General features: G+C 39.2%; 1 protein-coding gene across 1 annotated transcript in view; it reads left to right on the top strand.

Annotated features, from left to right (window-relative positions):
* The window catches only part of SEMA3E (semaphorin 3E), a 145,987-nt gene extending 132,198 nt beyond the window's left edge, over positions 1 to 13,789 (top strand). Inside the window, exons 14-17 of the mRNA XM_075771492.1 lie at positions 1,899 to 2,065; positions 7,831 to 7,898; positions 9,409 to 9,548; positions 12,100 to 13,789. Of these exons, the coding sequence (XP_075627607.1) occupies positions 1,899 to 2,065; positions 7,831 to 7,898; positions 9,409 to 9,548; positions 12,100 to 12,552 (828 nt within the window). The 3' untranslated portion in view covers positions 12,553 to 13,789. The remainder of the gene's footprint in view (positions 1 to 1,898; positions 2,066 to 7,830; positions 7,899 to 9,408; positions 9,549 to 12,099) is intronic.
* Positions 13,790 to 14,270: the final 481 nt, after the last annotated feature.

The following is a 14,270-nucleotide window of genomic DNA, read 5'->3' on the forward strand; positions in this document are numbered from 1 at the left end:
GATGCCCAGATATAACTTTTTACTCAACAAAGTGACTTCCTAGTTTATGTGTATGGAGATCCTTGAACAGTGATAGCAAAACTATATCAAGATTAAATAGCCAAGTTTAGCTTGTTGAATGAAGATAAACTTGATCTTGAAATAGGATGCAGTTTTCTGGTACTGAGGACAACTAAATGTTGCAATACATGTTAGGGACAGGGTTTGCACCAGGTCATTTTATCTTTAAACAGCAGAAGTGTACCTTGGTTGCATTTATGTGAAAAAAGTTACATAGCTTCTCTGCTCAAGCATTTTGGCTAGTCTCTTTTGACCTTGGAGTTGTGAGCCTGTGGAGACCTTCTTGCTAGCTTAGTTTCGGTATCCTTATAACACTAACCAGTCTTCACTAAGTCATCAGTACAATAAAATGTCATGTTTCAGGGCTGAGCTAGTTATCTGCAAAGGCTGGGAAGGAATGTTCTTCTTTGATGTTCAGTTTGCTAGATATCAGATGCTTTTTGCCCTCCTCTGATGAACCAAGACTTAGAGTAGTCTTTACCCCTGCTAAAAGATGAAAGAGAAAATCCCATCTCGTATGTCTCATTGAGTGTTGTTCATGTCTTCTGGGACAATCACACCGCAGCCTGTGCAGACAAGAAAGAATTCCCCTCAAACAAGGATCCTAGGTTTCTTTTTTTATTCCAGTTGGCAGATTGAGTTCCTGCTACTATTATCTGGTTTGCCTCAGATGAAAAAGTCTTCAAGCATTAGTTACCAGCTTCTCCTAGTTTTAAATTTCATGTTTTGCGATAGGCAAGCCAGACTAAATGAGCTGCCAGGATTTTCCAGATTTAAGATTTTCAAAATATAAGATTTTGAAAGCTTGGTCTAAGAGTGGGAATTACAGACTAAGTTTGGCCATTAGGATAAGCACAGCTTAAGTCTTCATTAGGAATCCTTTTTCTGACTGGCAGAACCATGGAAGTGAACAGTGCATAAGCAGTTCCCATTGCAGTGCACACTGCATATTTCTGTGTTCACTCCATTTACTTTCACCAGCAATAAGATTTTTTCTGAAATCCCTGTAAATTCAATCTATTATCTTCTGAATTTATTATGCCAGCGACTCATGAATCAGACTGGTCATCTTGATTTGAAAAGGACATTTATGTGAACTCAGAAGATTCAAACAGTCTTAACACTAATGGTGAAAAAAACCCAAATCCCTGCAAATAAATATTAAAGAAGTAGATTTTGACCATTTAATTTGTAAGGACAGGCTGCCCAGTACCAGGAAAAATAAACTATCTCCCATGCATTGAAGGATAATACAAATCATAGTATTATTGTGCATGTGTATATGTGACCATATTGTAAGTAGCCACATCAAGAGCTAAATTTACTTGATAACTCCCATTTTAAGACTGAGGTTGCTTATAACTTTTGCAAATTTGAACTTCTTTGTTTAAAGTCTGTCATGTCAAAGTTTTTGTGTTTTTGGTTTTTTGGGGGGTTTTGTGGTTTGGTTTTTTTTTTTTTTTTTTTTTTTTGTAGATCAGTTAGGTGAAGGGAAGTGTAAAGAGAGAGGCATTGGAAAATATCTTGAGGAAGAAAAAGAAACTTAAACCCCTGCCTATTCAAACGCAGAGCTTACAAAGCTTACACTTCAGAAGTGAGGAAATGCCAAAATAAACTCATTCGGTTTATCTTCTTTCTATCCTCTGTCCGCATGCGGGAGAGTTTAGTCTGTAATCAGATATTTTCCTACAGAGTAACTCTGCCTCCCTCAGGGCACAGGCTGGATGCGCAACTGGCAAGCAATGCTAAAGCTAACGTTTTTTAATAACTCCATTGGTAACAGAAATTTTAGTGGAAGTTCTAGGAATTTAATTGTACATGGTGTATTTTTTTTCCAGCAACAGCTCTACGTTGGATCTGAGTCACTCATAGTGCAAATGAAGTTCCACCAGTGTGACATGTACGGCACTGCTTGTGCGGACTGCTGCCTCGCTCGAGATCCGTACTGCGCTTGGGATGGGATCTCCTGCTCCCGATACTATCCCACAGGAATGCAGGCAAAGAGGTGAGACCTGCTGCTTTCTGTGATATCCTTTTTTTTTTGCAAAATAGCTACTCCTACAGAGTTCCTACTGCAACACAAAGTACTTCATATCTTCCCCTTCATAAAAATAACTGAGTAGTAAGAAGATATGTTAGCTGCTAATTTATTAGCGCAAACATAAGGGATTGCAAAGGACCCAAATTAACAGGATGGCATAGGCTGCAGTACCAGGAATATTTAAGTATTAAGTTTTAAACACACCTCAGTTTCCTTATACATCTTTTGGTGTGCAAGATGGTTTGTAACATCAAAGACCTATTTTGGTAGTATTATACAGCAAATATATCACACTGCAATAACATATATAATAAAATTTAAAAAAAAAAAAAAAAAAGGAAAGAAGAATCTGTGTTAGTAGTTAAATACCTTCACCAGCCAAAATGAAACCAGGGTATCTCCAAAAGCTAAGGTTAGGCTTAGGCTTTCTCCAGTGAATTTATAAAGACAAGTTACTCTAGAGGCCAGTTCAAAGCATGACCTTAATTTGGGTTCTTTAATTTTTCCCTTAGGGAGACTTCTCTCTGTCACCATTCACATATTTGTAGTTCTTGGCCTTCACTCTTCCATGCAGTAATTTCCCATATACCTGTCCTGTTCCCTTCCCTCTCAAACCCACGTCTTCCAATTCAGCTACACAGATACTTGATCAAGCATGTAGAACATGCATATTTTAATTCAGACCTTTTCACAAGATTTTGAGTTAGCTTTGCCACTGGAGAGAGTAATTTCTAGCCTTAGTCAGCAAAACTTTATAATTCAAATCCTTTCTGTGGCTTTTTTACAATTACTGTTTCTGCAAATATATTCTTGTATATATTAGATCTACATGGACTGCAAGGATTAGAATTAACTGAGTAACTTCTGGAGACAGTTTTAAAAAACAGTGGAGAAAGTTCAGTCAAAACCAAGTCACTCTATCCCAAATTGATTATTGTTTCTTAAGGAAACATAGGAAGGTTTTGTTGGGTTTTTTTGGTTTTGTTTGTTTGTTTGTTTCTTGACCTGTACACCTTATCTTTCCATGAACCCAGATGCACTCAAACAAATGCACTGCTGACTAGAGTCAGGCACAATGGACATTTCTCTGGATTTTTCGAAAAGATAATAAACAGAGAAAGCATTGGATAACCCAACTTTTTGGGTAGGGCACATTAAAATATAAAATGAGAAATATAGCCAATGACTCAGCAATTAAGAATCTCTTAGACTCGTTACACTGAGGCATAGGTTAAACCTACACCACTTTTACAAGCAGGATTGCATAGTCTTCTCATGCCTCTTGCAAGCAGACCTAAGGGAGGAAGCGGGCTCTGGTTGTCTGCACAATGTGAGAAGAGTCTGGCTAAAATTTTCAGTCCCCAGATTAAGAAAGATGAGCAGCTATATAGTGGGTCGGGGAGATTAATTTCCCACAGTCTAAGTAGAAATTGGATTACCATAATTATAAAGCATATGGGTTACTTATCTAATGATGTAAAAGTCATTTGGAGAAAGGGGGGGGGGGGTTAAAAAATTTCCCAGCAGCCTGCTAGGACTGTATCAGCATTTACGTTGTTCTGCAGGCTACTTATTGTCTAAGAAAAGATAAGAGAAACTCACTCGGTCCTGAACTCTCTTGTACATTTTTAGCATATTTCTCACCTAAGACAATTTCCAGAGTAGCAGCCCTTAAGTCCCCTGACACACGCGTTTATCCAGGGTTGAGTGATATGGGCAGCACCCCAGGCACCTTCCTGTGCCTTACCTCCCCAACATTCAGCAGGTCAGTCTCTAAAAGAAGAAAATACTGCTGTTATCAGCCTCCTTCTCTTAAGATAAGCACTGCAGCAGTGGAGAAGGGATTTGCACTCAACTGAATGTTCTTGAAGTCTGCAAAACTTGTTTTACTTTAAGAGTTTGGGGAACAGCCAGCAAGAACTAATAATGTTGAGAGGGATGGATGGCATTTCCTTTGTTCACTTTAGCTCATAGCTGAAGCTCAGAGCATTTTAAACTTACGAGCTTACACTAACTGTGTGGTACATGAAGAGGCAGGGAGAGCTACTCAGGACGTGTGTATGGAAGTTGTTTTAAGTTGCCTCCTGCTGGGTACCAGGTGGAGAGCACTGGTGGAAAGGGCAGGTCTCGGTAGACAACACAGAGTTTTCTGATACCAAGTGACCCTGAGCAGCCAATAACCCTGACATGGCTGTTCTGGGCTCCAGGTACAGTTAACACTACATCCCAGAGCATACAGGTCTTGATTTGACCTTGTCTCTGGACTCCAGATTTCTGCTCAAGCTGTACAAGCAATGTGATTAGAAGGGGCATTGGAGAGCACTTGTTCCCCCCTGTTCCTGGCAGCCCTCACTTCATCAGGACTTGTGGAGCTGTGCCTTACATTAGAGGACACTTGAGCTGCCTTTAGTACCACCACTATCTGCTCAAATGTGGCCCTCATATAGTACATTTAGGTGGGCTTTTGACTTGTAAGAGCAGCCCTGCTAGTGCGGTCAGCACTGCTCAGAGCCCTCTTTTCAATTCCAGTCCTCCTGGTGCAGAGTTGAACCGAAGCAGGGATGTACAGCGTGTCCTCCCCACTTTGATTCAAATGCTCTCTGCTTTAGATCCTAATGTCTCCAGTGTATGACAAGTGTTTAGAGAAACATGAAATAGAAGAACTGTAAACTAAGACATGTAGGAGATAGAACTTCAGCATAAATAAAAAAAACCCCTCTGGTTGACAGCTGGCACTAATTTGTTGAATTGTGAGAGCCTATAATATAATTACTTGTGAATGCATAGCCTGGATAGTTAATTAGATATAGGATTTAATTGAGGACAAATAAAAACTGCACCCAAATTCTCGTATCTTGATGCTGACCGTGCAGCCCACTGCAATGTCATGGTAGTTACAGGTGTACAGCTCCTACATACTGCAAATACTTAAGATGCCAGAAGGAAATTATATTGCAGTCAACTTCCATGAAGTGTGCTTGAGAAAGCAGAGACGTCCAGGACTTAAATAAATGCTTTAGTTCACTATTACCTCAGCAATCTGATTTAGGCAGGTTCCATTTATGTCTAAACAAGCACTAAATTCCACAAGTGAGATTCTTTGCTGTGCTAATTCACCGTCCAGGCTGAAAAAGGGCTGAAGTAATTTTAAAATATCTTTCAGCTTGGGTAGGTCTGTGATTCCTGTGATTCCTTAGCTAATTTTAACAAGCTGACAGTAACCTTCCTGCCTCCTCTCCCTCTCTAGCCTCTCTCTACACCAGCAAACACCCTGGTGGGGGGTGGGTAAGCAGCTGCCTTCACCTTGCCACTGAATCCCAGTGCTAACCCAAGTGTCACGCTGTTATAACATTTGGTTCGGCAACCTCAAATTCAGTCTACTGATTTACTTAGCAAACCGCAACGATGCCTTTTCTCCCTGAGCCATTTCAACTTTGCTTCATCTGTCCCTGGGAAATAATAAAGAAACATGAAGGTGATGGTGTTGATGATGATGATGACTCTGTTGCTTTCTTGCAGATCATTTTTACTAAGTTCCTGAAAGCACAGAGTTGCAGACTGAAATCTAAATTCATGAAGTTATAGATTGCAAAAGCCACTTCCATACATCCAGTACATTTGCTAGTCACTGAAAATTGTTCTGTATAGTAGTTTATCTCAGGAATTGTCTGGCACTCTATTATTCATGGAATTCTGAATGAAATGATTACTAAGAAAAAATAACAAATACCAGGCTTATGTCAGTATTTATGAAATGTTTATTTCCCAGCATCTCCCTCTCTTTCAGCACCTCTCCCCGTTTTTTCCTTCTCTTCAAAAAGGTAGCAAGTGAAGACACTAATAAAAGTATCTTTCCCAGTCTTCACACTCACAGCAGTAAAAATCCATCAAAGGTTTCTCTTTCCTGAATGGTTCTAAGAACTGGAGAAACATCCTATCTTACAGGACTAGGATTTTTTAGCTCTTCAATGATCTTTGGGGACTGAAGGGTAAATAGCACATGCTTGCTAACTGTCCTGTTCCTGCTAGGTAGGGCTGCTGGGCTTGACACCAGCAGGGTTTTCTGGTTTGATTTTTCAAGGCTAATGTCTGTAGTACTTATGTATATTTGTGCAAGAGAATGTCTCTTCTGAATAATCAGTATACACAGATATGCAAAGCTGGTGGCAGCATTATCCAGCACTGACATATTGCAGTTTTCAGTAAGCACGGCTGCAACATCTATACATTACAATGAGAACTCCCAGGGCATGATAAAGCCCTGTTGCTATCTCAGAATCTCAGGTTTTGTTTAATAATATGCACGTATTTTTAGTGTTTCTGCCTTAAAGGCCCAATGTGGTCCCCACTGAATTTGCAGATTCCCCTGAAAGAACAACGTCAAAACACTGGTTCTGCTGTGAATATCAGTAAAGGTTAAAGCTGTACTCTCGGTCCACCAGCACCACTGGATCAGAAGTCCATACAGGTGACAGAATGCAGAAAATAATCACTGTCTACTGCCAATTTAGAAACATAATGAGTACCATCCATGGGCAAGATCATTAAATAGTGTAAATCTACATACTTTCAGTAAATTCAATTTACGCCAAATAAAAATTCTGCTTTTTGTGTTCACATAGGACTGGAGAAAAGAATTATTTAAGTAGAAATACAAAGAATAACAAAACTGCTATGCTTTGCTTGTTTCTATCATACATGATTTATACTGTACACATACCTGCTGTGTAAGATTTGCTGCATTGCACATTTTTGTTAATCTATTCTGTATGACATTCGTAATACTGTGTAGAATTACTCTTTATGCAAATATAGGAAAGGTCTCATTAGTAACTAAATTCCAGGTTGTTGAAAATATTACATCTGGCAAGATATGACATTCCAATAGGCTCTTTCATTTCCTTAGTAAGCAATCTTAATTTTATTTATCAGGACACTCAGAGAAAAAAAAATTGCCGTATAAAAGCACAATTCTTCTGGGAATGTACTGTACAATTATGGTTTTCATTATTTTTCTGTAAATGTGTATAAAAAACCTAAGCCCAAAACTCACAACATTTTTTTTTCTCTCACAAGCAATTGCATTATTTCCAGGTTGTAGCCAGGACTCCCAGGTTCTGACCACAGTTCTACCACTTTCTAGGCATGAGCAAGTCATGAATGTGTCTGTTTCCCTACTGGGAAAAATGAGCTTAACAACTGTCTACTGCACAGATGTAATAAAATAAAGTATTTGCTCTGTGCTTTGAGATTCCCAAGTGAAAAAAAACCTAACATGAGAGTGAAGGATAAAAGAACTGCCATTCAGTTTGCCATACAAGTCAAACTGTTCTAAACTAAAAAAGAAAAATTTCCTTGGCTTCCAGAGAGAGAGAACCCAAAGACAGGCTAAAGGTCCCTTTGGCTCTTCCTAGCACTGAGTGTTGCCCAGTTGGTTCAGATGATCGTGTTTTAGTATTTATAACATCAGAGTAGTTATGTATAAACTGGACACATGGTTGTGCCTCTTCCCCAGACAACTCTGTTTCTTTTTTTCAGACATGTGATTCTCAATAGGTTAAGTAGGGAGAAAATATCGATGCATAATTGCATATTTCTCATAACAATGCTAAATTTTTAGGAATCAAATTTTTTCTCCTTGTGTTTTTAATGAATGCCACATTAGCACAAAACCAACAACCTGTAAGCCAAACATGTTATCTCAAACAATTCCATTTTTTCCCCTCCAGACGTTTCCGCAGACAAGATGTTCGACACGGAAATGCAGCGCAGCAGTGCTTTGGCCAGCAGTTCATTGGTAATCTACTCACACGTTTACAAATTGCTAGCAAATGCCTGGAGCAGAGAGTACAGACCTTGCCAAGAGTATAAGCCAGACCATGATCTCACCTGAGGTTTTTTCCTGACATATTCCTGTAAGAGTCACCAGCCCCTGTCATCCAGGTCTAGGAATGACTGTTTCGATGGCAGGTGGGGTCCAAGCCATGCATTCATGTAGTCCCACAGCCCTGTCATTCAGACTAGGGATGTGGCCAGTGCATCTCAAGGGCTTCCAACAGAAAGTGAGATGGGGCAGGGATAGGAAACAACAGGGCTGCATCCTGAAATTAATATGAAATACTGCCAGGACACTCAGCCAGAAGTGGGAATTGAAGGAGCTCCCTAGCATAGACATGGGCAATGACATGAAAGAACACAAATGTGTATTTATGATCAGTATCAACACTTGTTCTAAAAAAAGATAGATTACTGTGTCCAATGCTGTTGTCTAAACCTTGGAAAATGATGTTTTCAAACTTTGGTATTGGGAATGGCAAAATAGACAGAAAGAGTTGCCTGGACATCCTCAATATTTTGCAGGATAACACCTAATACATTTATAGAAGAAAAAAAAAAATAAAAGGTTATTTCAGAGAGATAGCCAGAGAAAAGATATTTTAGATATTGAATATTAGATAGATATTTTATCGGAGAAAGCTTCATTAAAATTGAAGTCCATTGGATGATATAGTAGATTTTTGAAAACTGTATTACAATATGAAATACTAATTACATAGCAAGTTTGAAATACAACAGAGAAATAACAATGATATCAAAGCCTGTATTTTTAGGGTATAAAACTGATTGGTCTCAAGAATATTTTTCACTACTATGGAATAAGATGATTTCACTAATGAGGTAACTGATATCCTCCATCATAGATAGAGATGCTAGCTTATCGTCCTCCAGGTGTTTTGTCGGATGGAAAAGCAGAATAGAGTTTTGATTAATTTCATTCACCTTGTTTTTATTAGCATCCTTGGGCCAAAACTATACATTCATTTATACATGTGTATAACATGGATATGTATAATATTGGTTAGGGTATTTATAGTTTTTAAGAGTTTCATTCTGCAAAAGGCTATGTGCTCTCATTATTATCCCTAAAATATTTAATTATTCATTATATTTAAGCATGTATTGAATCCTCCTGTTTCACTGAGTGAAAATGAAATAAATGAACTATTCATAAGAACCAGGCCCAAGTAATTAGCAGTGTGAAAGGCTGAGATCTGTTTCTCTGTGTAAAATCTTAGCTGAATCATGGCACAATTTGATCCGTTTATCTTATGGCCAGATCCTGTGAGAGTCTTTGATGGGAAAATTCACTCAGTAGGTCAGACCTTCCCCAGATACTATTTTTCAGTCACTATCATCTGGTTTGATCTGAATTAAACGTCACTCTTAAAAGTAAATATATCTCAAATATGGAATATAACAAGTACTCACAGTAGCACATATTTTTAAAATATTTCTTTTCCTTCCAGGTGAAGTCCTGGAGAAGACTGAGGAGCGACTTGTTTATGGAATAGAGTACAACAGCACCCTTCTGGAGTGCACCCCTCGGACCTTACAAGCAAAAGTAATCTGGTTTGTCCAGCGAGCACATGAAACTAAGAAGGAAGAGGTAATTATTCTTATAGCCTAAATAAAGGAGCCAGTGGTTAGTAATATTACATCTTCACTGAAAGGTCTGTCATCAGTTGTTGAAATGTACATGGGTGTAAGGGAAAATCATTATGTTCTCTTGAATTAATAGACCTGAGAATTTCATCTGGTGTTTGCATTCAGCATCTTGAACCCAGATGTTAAGAATATAGTGAAACTTGATTTAAGATCTCAAACTAAAAGAAAATCCACCACTTCTCTTGGTATGTTACTGCAGAGGTGAAATGTGTACATATTACTCCCAGTATTAGTCTAGTCTGACATCTATTAATTCTTGCTGCCTCACCCGTTACATTAGAGAACCTTCTGAAAATGGGCATCAGTGGATTCTCTGCTTCTTTTACATATATTTCCCTGTTATGAAAGTGTTTCATAAGTGTTGTTATATTTATTCCTCATTACCTCTCTGGTCCACATCAGTGTAAGTATTCCCACTTAGCACATGGAAGGGCATAAGGAGAAAAGCCCCAAACCACCAAAGCCTAGCAGCTAGGGTCTGCTGCAAACATGAGACACCAGCTTGGCCATAGACATCTGCAGATCTCTGGAGTGGGACTCATCTGACAGTAAATGTGGACATTTGTAATAAAGAGATCTACCCAGGAACTAGTTGATTTAGGCTGCCTTTGAAGTCAGACTAGATGGTGTTGCAATTTCAGCCAGCGGTATCACCTCAAGCTAATCTAGACAGGTTCATCTGGTCAGGTAAAAAAGGACCAGTAAACCACTGAATACAAAATTAACCAAGGATGCCACACTCTGCTTTAAATATCTGAAATTAAGCAAGATGATTGCCATCCCCGCTTTAGGCACATTTTTGCCTGAAGTTTTGTCCAAGTCCCAAATCTCTGCATGGGTTTTCACACTTGGTATTTCCTCATGTAGTTAGCTGGAAGATCCCTACCTATGCATAATTATTCTTACAATAGAATTATTCATAAGGCCTTTTACAAAATGTAGTGAACTATGGGGGGGGGGGGGGGGGGGGAGGATGTTCTATTACATATACATCCCATTAGATCCAGTAGCGCCGATACTGGACAACAATAGTGTGAATTTGAACACTATACTACAAGGATTAATTTGCTTTAATGTTTTCCCCTGAAAGTTATTCCATTTTTTGTGAGTAAGTATATACTCATTAGAAAAAGACAAATAAAAGCAGAGAGAAATAGAATCATAGAGTCAAAGAATGGCTGGACCTTTAAAGGTCACCTAATCCAACCTCCCTGCCGTGGGCACGGACATCATTCACTGGATCAAGCCGCTCAAAGTCCTGTCTAACCTGACCTTGAACACTTTCTCATGGGTCAACCACAACCTCTCTGGATAACCTGTTCCAGTGTCTCATTTAAAAGGAACCCCTATTCTTTAGGTCCAATGTAAATCTACCCTCTTTCAGTTTAAAATCATTACTCCTTGTAGTATCGCTACAGGCCCTGGCAAAAAGTTTCTCTGTGTCTTTTTTATAAGCCCCCTTTATGTACTGGAAGGTTGCTATAAGGTCTCCCTGGAGCCTTCTTTGCTCCAGGCTAACAATCACAACTCTCTTAGTCTTTCTTCATAGGAGAGGTGCTCCAGCCCTCTGACCATTTTTGTGGTCCTGCTCCAACAGCTCCATGTCTCTCCTGTACTGGGGCCCCCAGAGCTGGATGCAGTACTCCAGGTGGGGTCTCACCAGAGCAGAGTAGAGGGGCAGAATCCCCTCCCTTGACCTGCTGGTCATGCCTCTTTTGATGCAGCCCAGGATATGGTTGGCTTTCTGGGCTGCAAGGGCAGATTATGCCCAATTTTACATCCACCAATGTCTCTGAGTCCTTCTCTGCAGGGCTGCTGTCAGTCTATCCATCACCCAGTACTTCTGCTTAATATTCAGCACTTACTGTTAAATAGAAAGATGGAGATTCCATTCTCCTGGGCACTTCTGCTGGCTGGGTTAGACAGCTCAGTGCTCCCTGCGTGCTAGCATCTGCAAATGCCGCATAGTTAATAACCTAGCTGCCAGGAGCTGTAGGGGGAACTCAAACACCAAATTCAGAATTGAGGCTTTAAAATTGCAATGGTACTGCAGTTAGATATACAAATACCTGACTGTTGCCTCAGACACTTGTTTGTCAACGTGTAAGAGGGACACATTGCAGGTCAGCTGGCAAATGCCCACTTGTTTTCCATCCAGCAGTTTATTTGCATGTTTCAACCTTATTTCCCTCTGTGATTTAGCCACGAGTGACTAAACCATGCTGGGAAAACAGGAAACTATCTGCTCCACTATCTGTTCTTCCATGCTTGCCAGATTCTCTAAACCGCTTTCCTTTCACAGCTCAATCTCTGCTTTACTTCAAGTAAATATTTTTGTTACTTAAAAACTCTGAATCAAAGGACCATAGCTCTCTAATCTTCCTCTCAGAATTTAATATTATATTCATGAAAGTACAGTTCAGAAGTAATTGCACTGGTTTAATGCAATAGTAAAAGCCTGTGCTCTATAACTGCGTCAATTTGTTTTTCAGGTGAAGACAGATGATAGAATAATCAAAATGGACCTCGGCCTCTTATTCCTAAAGCTGCATCGGCTGGATGCAGGGACCTATTTTTGTCAGACAGTGGAACACAGCATTGTTCACACTGTCAGGAAAATCACCCTGGAAATAGTCGAGGAAGAACGCGTAGATGAAATGTTCAATAAAGACTATGAGGAGGAGATACCTCACAAAATGCCATGCCCAGTGCAGAGCAGTATACCTCAGGCATCAAAGCCATGGTACAAGGAATTTCTTCAACTAATAGGTTACAGCAACTTCCAGAGGGTGGAAGAATACTGTGAAAAAGTGTGGTGTACAGATAAGAAGAGAAAAAAGCTCAAAATGTCTCCATCTAAGTGGAAATACGCCAACCCTCAGGAGAAGAAGGCAAGGATCAGGCCAGAGCATTACCGGTTGCCCAGGAACATAGCTGACTCTTGATGGACAAAATCTATCCACAGTTTCTGGGCAAAATTTTATTTGGACTTAAGAAAGAGGGAGAAAACAGTCTTGGTTTTGGTAAATGACACAGGTCTATATATATAGAATATTGGGACTGAAAACAAAAATGCTCTGGTAAGTTATACTGTACACTCATGATGACTGTTTAGAAGTATTTTAAACAAAATCTTCTTAACTATCTGATTCTAGGTAGGTCAATGCAATCAGAGTTTTGCATTAGGGAGGATGTGACAATCTTCAGACTTTGAGTGCTTGAATCAGTTTCCTGTGTGGACCATGCTTGCGCTGTATATTGTTGCACATGATGGCATATTTAACAAATTCAAATAGCTAAGCATTCACAAGTGGGTGACAAATACAACACGTGTCTTTTCTTAGTTTCACTAATTTCTCATGCTTCTGAAAGCAGCATGTCTTAAGATCTCTCCTTTTGATTGTGAGCTGTATGAGTTTATCACTGAGAACAATGAGTTGTGTTAATACAGTGTACTGCTATTTCTAAAGGTAATGAAGGGAAATCGTATTTACTTCCCACCATTTTTTGTCTTATCAGTCATTTATGAAGCGCAGTGTGCTCTCACAGCTAAATAATATTGCCTGGTAACTTGATGTAAGTCAAATGCATGCTGAGAACACAAACAGAACTAAATTCTTCAACTTATTTATATAAAAAGTTGGAATAATGGTTTAGATAGAAAAAGAGTCTATCTTGCCTCTAATAATGGATCTTGCCTTAGTAATGACACGAATTGAGGGAGTGCCCTCTTGTGGCAAAACAAAGCAAAAGCCGAGATTATCATCTATTTTCTGAAGAAATGTGTATAGCGAAGAAGTATTACCCAGATCCACAGCTGGTTTGTTTTCAGCACACACTCCTAGTCTCGGTGTGCTGAATCCACAGATTTAGAAGGCGGTGTTGGAAGTCATTAATACTGGAAAGACAGAATTTAAAGTAAGCAATGCTTTATGTTGTTAACGTGCTTTTGGGGTAAAATGCAGTCATAAAAAGTTAGGATGTAGATTAAAACCAAGAAGAACATTATACAGCTGTGTTTCTATAATTTCAGGGTCTGCTCCCGGTAGATCTTTTCCTGATATGTGATCTCTGGTCAAAAGGGCTGATTTGCTGCTCTCATGAGTGATACCAGGAGAGATCAAAGAACTAAGTCACTTATAATCTAGATCTTTCAAGATTTACTTAAAAAAAAAAAATTAAAAAAATCTTTCTTCAAGTGCAAGAAACCAGATGCAGAAAATGCAGAAAAACTAGCATTTCACTACTTGAGAAATCTGACATTACAATATGAATTGGATTTTTTTTTTTCAATCGGAATTTTTTTTTAAAAAAAGATAGGGAAGTTATAAAATCAAATGAATCACAAATGAGTTAACTCCTCAAATGAGAACATGATGCCAATAGGGGAAATAGTCAAGCTGATACAGATTTTGATGCCACCAAGAAAATACACAAGGGATTCACCAGCTACAAAGAAGTTCATGTTCAGCTTCAACCTCTGACAGAAGTTAGATTTAGTGGGAATTAACAGCCTGGATATCAGAGATTTGCAAGGTTTGCTGTGTTAACAAAGGCAGCAATCAATGCTAGCCCAGTGATTCCCAAATAGGCTGTGTGTGAGAGGATCGTGCGGTTGCTGGCAGGATCAGTCAGCTTTGCTGTGCTCCTCTGGGAACAGAGA

Source organism: Balearica regulorum, chromosome 1 (assembly GCF_011004875.1).
Source record: "Balearica regulorum gibbericeps isolate bBalReg1 chromosome 1, bBalReg1.pri, whole genome shotgun sequence".
NCBI classification, from domain to species: domain Eukaryota; kingdom Metazoa; phylum Chordata; class Aves; order Gruiformes; family Gruidae; genus Balearica; species Balearica regulorum.